Genomic DNA, 12,145 nt, shown 5'->3' with positions numbered 1-12,145 from the left:
CGGCTCAGTCAAAACTGTGGATCAAAGAGTTTGCCACAGTCCTGCCAAGTTCTGCTTTCACTGAATCTCTCTGCACCCTTTTCCAGACCCCCCACCCCCAGTTTGTTTCCACCTCATGTCACAGCGCTCACTCCCCCTTCAAATGCTTCTTTCCTGAAGGGATTTTAACAACTCAGACTAAAGGCAGTGGCAAAGGTTTTAAGTATTACCACTTCTCGGCGGTATTTAGAGGCACGTAATGAAGACAAAATTCTAAGTCAAAATGATGAATATCTACTTGTGGAACTATAGGTGTCAGCAAATCGGGGGGAGCAGGTAGTGGGTGTATCTGTGGTGGGTGCGGGGGCGGGAATAGGTGTACTGAAACTGCCACCTTCTCAGCCTGCTATTACGTCTGGTCTTCACCCTCGGTGGAGAAGGGTGTGGTGGGAGACATCCCCTTTCCCGCAGAGACCACGCGATGGGGCGATGGTACCGGAAGACACACGGACTTCACTCCGATTTTTAGAAGGAAAAGGAACAAGGGAACGAAGAAAGAAGGAAGAGAGGGGAGAGGTGAAAGAAAACAGGAGTTAGAGAGCAGGGAAGGAAAAGGGACAGAAAAGATCAAGAAAAGTACAGAAAAGCAAGGCGGTGTCCGGGAGCTCGGTGGAGGGGTCCCGCGCAGGGACCTGGGTGGGCTGAGAGCACGGAATCCCAGCAGGCGGGGAGGAGATGCCCACTTCGCCGCCCGCATTCCGAGCTTCTCGTTTCTTGGGCGGAGAGTCTCCTGAATTCAGGGCTCACGGCTTTCTGCTGACCTCGGGTCTGCCCCGTCCCCTCCCCCCGCCGGGAGCCGAGCCCGGCCCTGCGCCAATCGCCCATCCCGACCCGGCTGCCCGTTGTGGGAGCGCCTCTCCAGCCTCGCAGTCTGACTGCCCCCGGGCAGGCGATCCTGGGTGGGGCAGCCGCGCTTTGGGGACGGCCCCCGCAGAGAAGCGTCGAGACTGGGGCCGCCGCAGGGCCGCGCGGGGCCCGGCCAGACGCCGCGCGCCGCCGGGGCAGCCGCACCTGAGTTCCCAGATCCGGCCGAGTGGACGGGCGCTGGGAGCCGCTGGAGTCCGCGGGCGGGGGCTGGGGGTGGGGAAAGAGAGCCACAAAGGGTGACCACGTGCCGCCTCCCGCGGGCGGGGGCGAGGACTTGCAGGGTCAGACCCCTCCACCCCGCGCCCGGCCCAGATCACCTGGAGCACCCGGCACCAGCTCAGAGGCAGACCCAACCGCCCTCACGTTCTCGCCCTAACTTTTCTTAAACTTGTCTGTAAGGGGGAACCTGCCGCCCCGCCCTCCTTCTAACCGCGACGATCCGTACTTGAACTCTGCCGCGCCGGCCTTCCACCTTGCGCGGGCGTGGAGTGACTGCCAGGAAACCCCGATGAACTCTCCAGAAAGAGCGTGAAGGAGGGTCCGGCCGCCGCGCTCCGCTCGGGCGCCCGGGGTCTCCATCGGGGAGCTCAGAGCTGAAGAGCCAGGGCAAGACTGTGGACCATGACCGTGCGGGCCCTGGGGACCTCAGCGCAGTGATGCCAACATGTAAGTCTCACCTTTCAGCTGAGAATTCCTTCACACCTTTAGCTGTATCTACCCCTACGCCCCCCACCTCAACTAAGTGATTTTGTAAGTACTACATTGAAAGAATAAACCGGTTTGTCTTCAGTTTGACCCCTGAGGCACCGAGGAGTGAGCTGGTATTGCCAGGCGGAGCTGTGACATGTGTGTGCGGCTTGCTTTTTTTTTTTTTTTTTTTTTTTTCCCCAGGGAGAGGTAAACCTCACATTTGGGCGGTGTAAAGCATAATAAAAAGGGCAGGGCTTCAAGAATGGAGAAAACGTGTTTTCGAGTCAAATTAAACAAGGAGTAACAGCCACAGCTCCTCTATGCAGGGGCCTTGCCCTGCCAAGAAAGAGGGATCCTGGATCAACACCTGGGGGCTTGGAAAGGTACTGGTATACCGAGAAAATGTTGACTTTACACGTTGACACCCTTGACTGTAGAAGTTATTCTTGGATCTTTGGGTTATTTGAATGGTTAAAAAAAAAAAAGTGTGCAGAAAAATTTCTTGGTTGTATTTTGTAGAGTAAAAAGTAATGAAGGAATATGCCATTTATGGGATGGTACCCGGGACGCGACTTGCCTTGAATTAGAAGTGGGGTACATAAGGCTATGCATGGTCAGAGAAGCCTAAAAGGTTTTGATTTTATGGAGTTACCGTGGAAGTGGTGAGGTTCCTCAGAGCGACCCCACGAAAGGGCCACCGAGAACGGCATGGGCCTTCCAGCATGCAAAAAAGAAGATTGTTCTAAAAAGAGACCATTTTTGTGGCCAATTCAGAAGTTGCTTTTTCTTGTAATATGTAATTTTTCCTCTGATGTTTTATTTAATCTTGCGCAGATACCCTGACAGACATTTTACTCCCTTCCACTGATACACACTGTTTCTAGAAATTGATACTCACCCTCCCTTCCCCAGCTACTGGGTCCTTAAGTATTTCCATTAAAATTTCCTCTTTCAGCTTAATACCTGGGAAAAGACTTGCGCCTCAGGCCCTGTCTTTCCCTTGTCTGGCAGCTTCTCCTCCTCTCCCCTCCCAGCACACAGTTTTCAAACAGGAAAAGAGTAGTGCCCACAAGCCCAACACTCTGCCCCACTGTTCCTGGTAGTGAGCAGTATAATTAGGAAAGAACTACTTATTTTTATTAAAACTGCATGTGAAGTAATTCCACACCTGTGAGTTTTAAGGTTTCATTTATGCCAGTGGAATCAGTAAGGTATAACCTGAAATAATTTATATTGGGATACAGCCAACAGTCCCACATAAGAGTGGTTCTCATACAGGCGGCGTATTTTAAATAAATGTGAATTTGTTTTGAACTTTGGTTTTTCCTAAAAATATCGTAAGGTTTTTAACAGCAGATATTTGTCTAGCTTCCTTTCAGCTTTCCTAGGTAATTTAGATCTCATGGGAAATGAAAAAAAGTGGGAATACCAATTTTTAAAATAAAACCTGTGAAACTGATCAACAGGTATTGTACAGAATTCCTCATTACTCAATTAAGTTATTTAGCCCGTTTGAATTGCACATGACTAAAACTTCTTGTTATATAGAGTAAAAATATGAATATTTAATCACATAAGATACAGAGTTTATTACCCTAATTTCAGTTTCTTTATTGAGCTTTTTCCATCTCTTGCCAGATTGTAACTGTTTCTTTTTCCATTTTGCTGTTTACAATTCATACGGAATGGTTTAAGATGATCTGAATTCTTTTAGATATTAGTATGTTAGAATATATGGAAATAATATCAACCTTTCCACAATAAATATTCTTGTTGAAAAATGTTAAAATGGGAATACAAACTCCATTATCTTTTAAATTTTAATTTTAACGGGTTCAGGCACACAAACATATTTTCTGCCTATTCTTTGTGAAGAAAGAGTATTAATATATTGTAACATTCAAGTTATGGAATTACAGATTTTATAAGCATATTCGGAGTTGTAGCGACCACACATTTTTCATATCCTAAGAAATTTAATAGATTTAGCAAGACTTAGTCTTGCTAAACTGGTCTCAAGCTGTATGAAGCTCCTGATCTTTCCATTTATGGCTTATATAAATTACATGACATTGTGCTTTTCCAGTGTGAATGGTGAATGAGGCTATTGTCTCTTGGCTTATGGGAAATATTAGAAGCTTGTAGTTTTACTGCCTAACTGGACACGTCACTCTGATTTCTGGAAATAATGATTTGAAAGAGAATCAGTTTATACATTAAAAATAAACTGACAACCACTTCCTTAAACTTGACCATTTTTTTCTAACTGCCCATCTCTTACAGAGTTTACATTTCTGATGGGATGATTAAAAGTTTCTAGAGACAATTTGGACTTTAGACTAAATAGAATAAGACTTTGTTCGATGTGTGTGGCGTGCTTAGGCAAAAAACCCCCATATCTTTCCATTTTGTTTCTGATTGGATGCCCTTATCTTATTATCTACATTGGATTGTGTTAAGATGCATACTTGGTGAGTGGGGTGCTAACATTTAAAGGACTTCTCAGTGGTAACTAAAAATGCCAGTAAAACTTGAACGTGGCTACCTGAGTATCATCTTACTTTCCCTTATAAGCATTACTCAGGATGGAATTATTTGGAATGCTCTAAGGAAAACTTCAAGATTACTGTGTTTAAAACTATTTGTAGCAAATATGACAAAGTTTTCATATATTAATTAATTAATTAATGTATTTCGTATAGCATTGGTTAAAAAAATCACAAATCACTAAGAAAAATATTTCTATTCTAATAGAAAACTTACAAAAAGAACTTGAACATGCCAACCCAAATAAAGGAAATCCAAATGAGATGCTATGTCTATCAAGCTGGTGACGATGAAAAAATAATAGTGATGGGAGTGTCATGAAAAACTTCATGTGATACACTTCAGTGTAAATGTGAATGGCTCTGTTGAAATTTATTTAGAAAGAATTTTAAACCTACAGAAAAATTGCAAGAATAATACAAAGAACACCTGTTTATTCTTTATGCAGAATCACTTAATGTAAATGTTTACCCCATTTGCTTTATTTTCCATCCTTTCTTCTTCCCACCAACCCACTACTCTCTGTACACACACACACACACACACACACACACACACAGTATTTTTCTTGAATCATCTGAATGTAAATTATATACATCAGGGCTTCAGGCTTTGCTTTTTTAATTGAAAATTTTATTGAAAAGTTTGTAGATTTCATATGGTTAGAAGAAATAGTAAAGACCCAGTGCACCCTTTACCCAGTTTCTCCCAATTATGAGCAGACTTGAATAAACCAAATTACATTCTTTTCACTCTAGAAGAATTAAGGTACTCTCTGCTACTCCTCATGCCCCTTTCTGACAAGATTTGATACAGAAATACACTTGGGAGGTGAGGAATGAATGTAATTCTGACCGTTACAGGTAATAGAATTAGTGCCATGTCAGTTTCTCCACTGATTTCAAAATGTCTTCACTAAGTTCTCTTTAAATTTGACTTTTAAGGGACCCTGTAGGACTAAAAAGGTGCAAGACGGTAGCTTTTCGAGATTACAGATTATTTCAGTGATGTGTTTGCATTAAGTCACATTTACAAGGGGCCATTCCATGTTAAAACAATTCCTATGGAAGGGTTAAGTTCTAGAGCTCCTGAAATAGGACTCAAGTTTACCGTATTTTGTAGCCTATGCCATTTGAAAAGGGGAATGAGTTTGCAGTTAGAAGTAGGTGACTTGGAAGCCCAGTGACCCAGTGGGTGTTTTGGCTGTGACACCTATGATTACATGATCTTGGCCAAGAAGTTTAGCTTTGTAGTGTTTTTTGCCTCTGCAGTGAAAGTTTTATATTTTTGGATTCTGTTCAGGTGATAGTAGTCTATGTATGACTCTCATTTACTTTAAAAAAAAATGTTCTTGCTCTCTTCAGAACTTTGAGGCTGCAACTCAAGTGATACAAGATTGCATTATGTTTTTTGTAGTTCCCATTTAGAATCTTAGTAACCCTGTTCAGAATTTTCCGTTCTTGTGAGAAAGTTATTTGAATCTCAGGGATGTGTCTTTTCTAAGTGATCCCCTGAGAAGACAGTGCTTTCCTTCCTCTGTTCTATTCTTAATTTATTTGTTTCTGTTCTTCAGAAAACAGTCAAGTGGATGAAAGTTGACTTGTCACGGGGTTTGAGTTTGGTTCCAAGTGCTTGCCCTGTCCTGGGTTCCTTTTCAATACAAAGTGATAGAGTCTTGGGACCCAGAATGCACGAGGTGCTGGGTCATTTGCAGTTTTTGTCTGAAAGGATTGCAGGCAGTTTTTGTAAAACAGCTTCAGGATTGAGTCTGGAGTCCTTAACTGTCAGAACCTGTTGTAGCAAAACAAAGTTGCATGGTGAAAGAAATGGAATTGAATGTTGCCAAGCTAACAAACATTCTTTGAGGATTGTTGAGAGAGCACCTAAATCTGAGAGGAGACCATCATTCACATACTGATAAAGGAAAGCTATCATGTGCCATAAAGATTAAGAAGCTGGGAGTTCTCTTGGGCTGACATTCCTGACTGGTGATGGTACAGCAGGCAGCCAGTTTTGATGGCTCTGCCCCTTTATTTCCCTGGGCCTCAGTTTCCTCCTCTGTGAAACGAGAAGGTTAGACTTCATCTTTGGTCTTCCCAACTCTAAACTTCTTTGAATATATAACTGTGTTTTGTTGTTGTTGTTGTTGTTGTTGTTGTTGTTGTTTTACAAGCATACTCATTCATCCACGGCATGAATGGGAAACACCTCATTCATCCACCAGCAGTGGGAAATGAACCCATTCTTCCAAATGAGTGAACTTTCCATGTAACAGAAGTCTATCGTCTACCTTTTTTCCCCCAAAGATTTTATTTATTTATTTGAGAGAGCAAGAGCTGGAGAACACAAGCAGGAGGAAGGGCTGAGGGAGAGGGAGAAGCAAGCTCCCCTCTGAGCAGGAAAGCTGACATGGGGCTGGATCCCAGGACCCTGGGATCATGACCTGAGCTGAAGGTAGCTTAATCAACTGAACCACCCAGACACCCCTATTGTCTACCCTTTTTTAAAGCCCTTACTAAGTGACATGCAGTATTACTTCTACCTTTTTGGTGGATGATACTCTATTTAAAGTAGAGGAAATAGTCCTGAGTTTTAAGTACTTGTCTCTAAAAAGTCACACAATAAATAGAAGCAGCAGGTTGTAATTCTGCTGTTCCAGAGTTCACATCCATTATGATGATGATATGTACGGTGGCATATTGCTTTTCATAAGTGGGAACATTGCTTTAAATTTCAAACATTTTGGATGGAGGTATTTTAAAACATGCCCTCCATACAGAAAAGTACTCTTCAGATCTTAAGCTTTGCCTAGTTTGGAATTTCCAGTAGGAGCTCTGTGATGCTAGAACTTCTAGTTGGGTGAATAGAAAAACATAGCATGAGTATGAGACAGGCCTCAGAATTTCTGTATTCATGGCAGACTTGAATAACCCATTCCATTTCTCTTACCAGGTGACCCAGAAGTAGTCACAAAGTTAATCGATTGGTGTTGGTTTATGACATCCTATTGTCCGCTCTTGTTTAAGCCTTTTCTTTTGATTTTACTATGGACAGAATAACCATTCTTACATTAGAATGCCCAGGATGGTTGTAGCAATAATAATAACCAATATTTGTTGAGTGCTGAGTGTCAGGCACTGTTCTTAAAAGATGTGCTCCGATTTTTTTGACATGTTCTGATTTAATCATCCAACAACTATATGGTTTATGTTCTATTGCTTTTTCTGTTTGATGGGTGAAAAATAGGAGGTGCAACCCTCAGTTTGTTTTGTGAGATTAGGAGTCTCTTGTGGTGGGGCGGGTAGGGTCAGGGTGGCTGGGTGTTGGACACTGGGGAGGGCATGTGCTATGGTGAGTGCTGTGAAATCTGTAAGCCTGGTGATTCACAGACCCGTACCCGTGGGGCAAGTAATACATTATATGTTACTAAAAATAATTTAAAAAATTAAAAATTAAAAATTAAAAAAATAGGAGGTAGAGGGTGGTCAAGTGAATTTCCCAAGTGTTGCATGGTTTAACAGGTAGCAACCTTGATCTGTCTGACTCTGGAGCTTGTTCTCTTTGCTGCTTAGATGGTTTCTAACAGTAAAGATGGACTGGAAATGAAGGCTTGAGGCAAGTGTAGGAATCACTTGATGTCTATTTTTGCTTATTTGAGCATTCCTTTTCCTACTTTTCTGGTTTTGTGCTTGGTATTCCAGATTTTGCTCCAGATAAACAACCTTCAGGTAAAAAAGGTATTACTGGGATCCTACAGTATCTTATTGGTTGTTTCTCTTTTTAGAAATAAAAAAGACTCTCAGTTATCCCCTGGAACTACAGTAGATTTTAAGATCTGGAGATTTCTTACTGCTACTTAACCATCTTCCTGCCTGATGGCTGTCATGCTCACTGATCCTTTTATGGCCCTTATGGCGACTGACCTTTACACTTGCTGTCCTATTCTCAGGCTTGCCTCTTGTGATGGGGTTGAGTCAATGCATGGTATCATACCACTCTTTGAAGCCAGGATAAAATGGATGTTTCTGTCTAAACTATTATTAGGTACTCTTTTGAGCTTAAAGATGAGGTCACTGTATAGGCAAATAATTGAGAGTTTTCAAAGCACCAGCCCTCCATCTAATGTCATTTACTAGTTCTATAATACTTGGTGTTTACTAGTGATTTAAAAACATTGGTAACTATTGTTATATATAAAGAAGTTATTCTTCTTGGATGTTAATGCTTCATTGCTTTATTTTAGGGGAAAAAAGACAAGGAGACAATTTATTTGTATTTTAAATGTTTCCATTTGTAAAAGAGCAGATGTTATAAAATGAAAACATTTCCTTAAAGTCTAAATTTTTGGAAGGTGATAGAAGAGGTAGATAGAAAATCCTCTTGCCACACAGATGGGCATGTGACTGGTGATGCTGAAGGTTGAAACTGAAATTGCTTTATTTTTTAATAAATGAACTTGAATTATCTGAGTATTTCCCCATCTTCACTGGGAAATCATGGGTTATGTATATTCTCTGATAAGGAAGGTGCCACCAAGTGGCAAATAACATGCATGGATTTTTTTTTTTTTCTTTTGCCTAATTAGCTTAAAGTTCCTTCTTTATTGGGAAGCAAGATTGAAAACGATTTCTATTTTCCGATCTCTGCTGAAAACCTACACTTTGACTCTGATTGTCTAATGCTTTACTGAATACCGAGTGTCCTGAGGGTTACTTTCTTCTGTTACAGGATGTTTCACTCAGACCAAATGTGGAACTGTCATTGGAAAAGGAAGCTGCATTCTCTTTTGTTCTTACTGGCTTTATGTATTGTGTATGTTCCTCTTTCAGGTAAGTAAGACTCTTTCTCTTTCAAACGCTGAATTTAGTGAATTTAGTGATCGAATTGCCTTCAGTATAACTGTGCTACTCATTTAAGTCAGCTTTATTTCTAGTCTTTTTCTTTTTTTGCTACTTTCCTTACAGGCTTTTGCTGTCCATGGCCTCTCTGACTTCTATGTAGATACTATTACTTTGATCATTGCTCTATTTTCTAATGAGTGTATTTCTTTAATCTTTGCTGCATTTCTATTAGTTTTATTTATTTATCTAGCCCATATTGAATGAGGAGATAGCTACATGCCTGACATTAAAAATGTGCCAGTTCTTTCTTCTACTATTGAATAAATATACAGTACTTGATTCTTTCTTTTCTCAAGTTTTCGTATAGTTATTTATGGAAAGTAAAGTATAGACTTAGTTGTTTGTATTCATCTTGATTTTCTTACGATGTTGCAGTATAAGACAGGAACTTGAAATTAAGTTTTTAGAACATGAAGTTTATTTAGTTGGCTTAAAATGATATGAAAAATTTAATTTTAATTATAGCATTTTTTGGAATAAAAATATCAAATATTTGTAATTACAATTTTTTGAACTGTGAAACAAGATCCTTTGAGCTGTTGTTGTTGTTGCAAGCAAAATTTTCTGTGAACAGTTAATTGTGTGACTGAGCCAATCAACCTGAGGAATGTGAGTGATATTTAAAAGTAAACTTTCCCCAATATCTGATTTTGTGCCTGAGCAAACTGCATTTCTCTTAAGCCCATTATGTTTTACTCTTTTTTTTAATTGCTATATTCATTCAGTTTGCTTTATTTGTTTTTAGAATAAAATGGTTACTCATGTAGTCTTTTTTTTTTTAAGATTTCATTTATTTATTTGACAGAGAGAGATCACAAGCAGGCAGAGAGGCAGGCGGTGGGGGTTGGGGGGTGAGGGGTGGGAGAGGGGTGGGGGGGTGGAGGGTGGGAGGGGTGGGGGATGGTGGGTAGGGGGGTAGGGGATGGGGGGAGGGGAAGCAGGCTCCCCGCTGAGCAGAGAGCCTGACATGGTGCTGGATCCCAGGACCCCAGAGATCATGACCTGAGCTGAAGGCAGAGGCTTTAACCCACTGAGCCACCCAGGCACCCCACTCATGTAATCTTATGTATTTATTACTTGGGGTTTAATCAAGGTTTTATGCATTTCATATTTATAATATATCTGTATGTTAAAAATAATACATTTAATGCATCATAAAATAGATTATCTGCTAAAATTGTTTATTCATGGATTAAGAGATTCAACTTGTATCTAATATATAAGTATGATTTTCCAAGCCAGCAAGTATTTTAAGAGTTTCAGCTACTAACTTGGAAAATCCCTGGCACTTGCTTAATGGCTTCAAAACAAAACTGATCTTTGAAGTTTTTTGTGTATTTGTTGCAGTTTCATGATAAAGCCACCCTTTGTCTTACTTTCATTGTCAAAAGAGGAAAGAAACTTGTGAAGAGAACTGAAAATTCAATATACATTGGATTTACTTGGTTACAGTATTGGACTTCTTCTTAACTTTGAAAAGTAACCCTCTAAGAACCAATTACATGATGTAGAATAAATTATGAGATTAAAATTATTGAGATCTATTTACTTTCATTTTTATTAGGTCATGACCTGTGTCAATTTTCAAGCCTTTTCCAGACCTTAAATTGAGACTTTTTATTTTTGATGTCAACATTTTAATTGACATATGCACTTTCACTTTCTTAATCACTTGAATCAATGAAAAAAAGCACATGTTCTCAGACTAATTTAAAGGAGTTTGCTGGCTAGGCTAGGGTGGGGCCAGCAAAGCAACTAGGTTTCAATCTCAAGGTCATGGGAATCAGAGTTCTTAAGTTTGTTTTTAAGTTACCGTCTCACATAAGAAATCTTTTTAAAAAATTCTTTGCATTACCTAGTACTTTATGTGCATCGTGTAGGGCTTTGTGACAGATAGTAATCTGTGTTTACTTATGAACCCAGAACACTTTGTATCTATATATCTATAATCATGAGTCACTCAGAATGCCGCCACTTCACCCATAAGTATCTAACTCACAAAAAAATGTTTTGGGGATTATTATTGGTCCTTTAATATAAAATTTTTGCCTTACAACTCGATAAAGGATTCCCTAAAATAATGCATATCAAAACTTGAGACATATCCAATGATCAAAGTCCTATCTTTATATCATAGTGTAATTTTGAGTAACTCTATGTTTGAAGAACATTTTGTGCTTAACTGTGATGATGTGTCTCAGTGTATGCACTCTCTGATGTTTTCACTTCTTTGGATGACCTCTAAGTAATCTTATGGAGTTCAGTGGCTTTCAATTGCATCTTGATGCCGATGTCTCCTAAATCTGTATTTTCAGCAGTGGCCCCGTCCTTGACTCTGGAGTTACTTCTATGGTCGCTTTTTTTCATCCATACTTTGATGTATGATGGGCTGCAAACTTGGCAAGCAAGACTCATGATTCCTACCTCCTGTCCCCAACTGACTTCACTTTCTATCTGTACTCTCCCACCTTACTATTTTCTAGATAGGTTGGCCCATCTGTTTCTTGACCATGCCTCCCATATCCCCTCTTCTTCCTTAATTGCACATACCTGATTATTTCTTGACACTCCGATCTTAATTATTACCATTATTAGCACCTCAGATAACCCTTCCGGTCCCCTAATTCAAAGGTGCCCCTTTGCCACCCTCTTACCATGTTACCCTTTACTGATAATCCGTATAGAATTTGGGTGCTCCCTTGGTTGTTAATGTTTTGGTAATTTGGTTGTGATAGCTAGGCTGGAGGGTTGAAAAAACTTTTGATTGTTAAGATTGAATTTAGGCCAGGTGATTAAAAATCAGAATCCTGTAGATTTGTCTAACATCCTTCATTTAATTCATATAATAAAATTACAAGATTAAGTCTTTCAGTAGGTAAGGTAAGTTAACAATTGTAGCTTCAAGCGGGCATTTACAATGCAAATAGTACAAAAGTTTGTCCCCTTCAGGATTTAAAAAAGGAATGTAGAAAAAACTCATTGTCTATTGGCAAGTGACGAATATAACTTTTAATAGGGACTACAACAAAACAACAGCTGAATATTTAAACTAGTCCCACAGAAGTGCAGATTAAAATAATAAAACATGATTCTTTTTTATC

At 40.0% G+C, this 12,145-nt stretch overlaps 1 protein-coding gene across 5 annotated transcripts in view; it reads left to right on the top strand.

Moving 5' to 3' along the window:
• The first annotated feature begins 1,126 nt into the window (after nt 1–1,126).
• Nucleotides 1,127–12,145, top strand: part of ADGRG6 (adhesion G protein-coupled receptor G6) — a 136,660-nt gene continuing 125,641 nt past the window's right edge. For 4 of the 5 annotated variants that reach the window (XM_044247673.1, XM_044247654.1, XM_044247691.1 and 1 more), the window contains exons 1-2: nt 1,127–1,572; nt 8,872–8,972. In XM_044247673.1, coding sequence (XP_044103608.1) covers nt 1,571–1,572; nt 8,872–8,972 — 103 coding nt within the window. In that variant the 5' untranslated portion in view covers nt 1,127–1,570. Of the gene's footprint in view, nt 1,573–1,802; nt 1,980–8,871; nt 8,973–12,145 lie in introns of those variants that run through there. The other variant, XM_044247663.1, reaches the window with a different exon arrangement.

The sequence above is a fragment of the Neovison vison genome, chromosome 1 (genome assembly GCF_020171115.1).
Source record: "Neovison vison isolate M4711 chromosome 1, ASM_NN_V1, whole genome shotgun sequence".
NCBI classification, from domain to species: domain Eukaryota; kingdom Metazoa; phylum Chordata; class Mammalia; order Carnivora; family Mustelidae; genus Neogale; species Neogale vison.
This window is presented reverse-complemented; position numbering and strand designations above follow the sequence as displayed.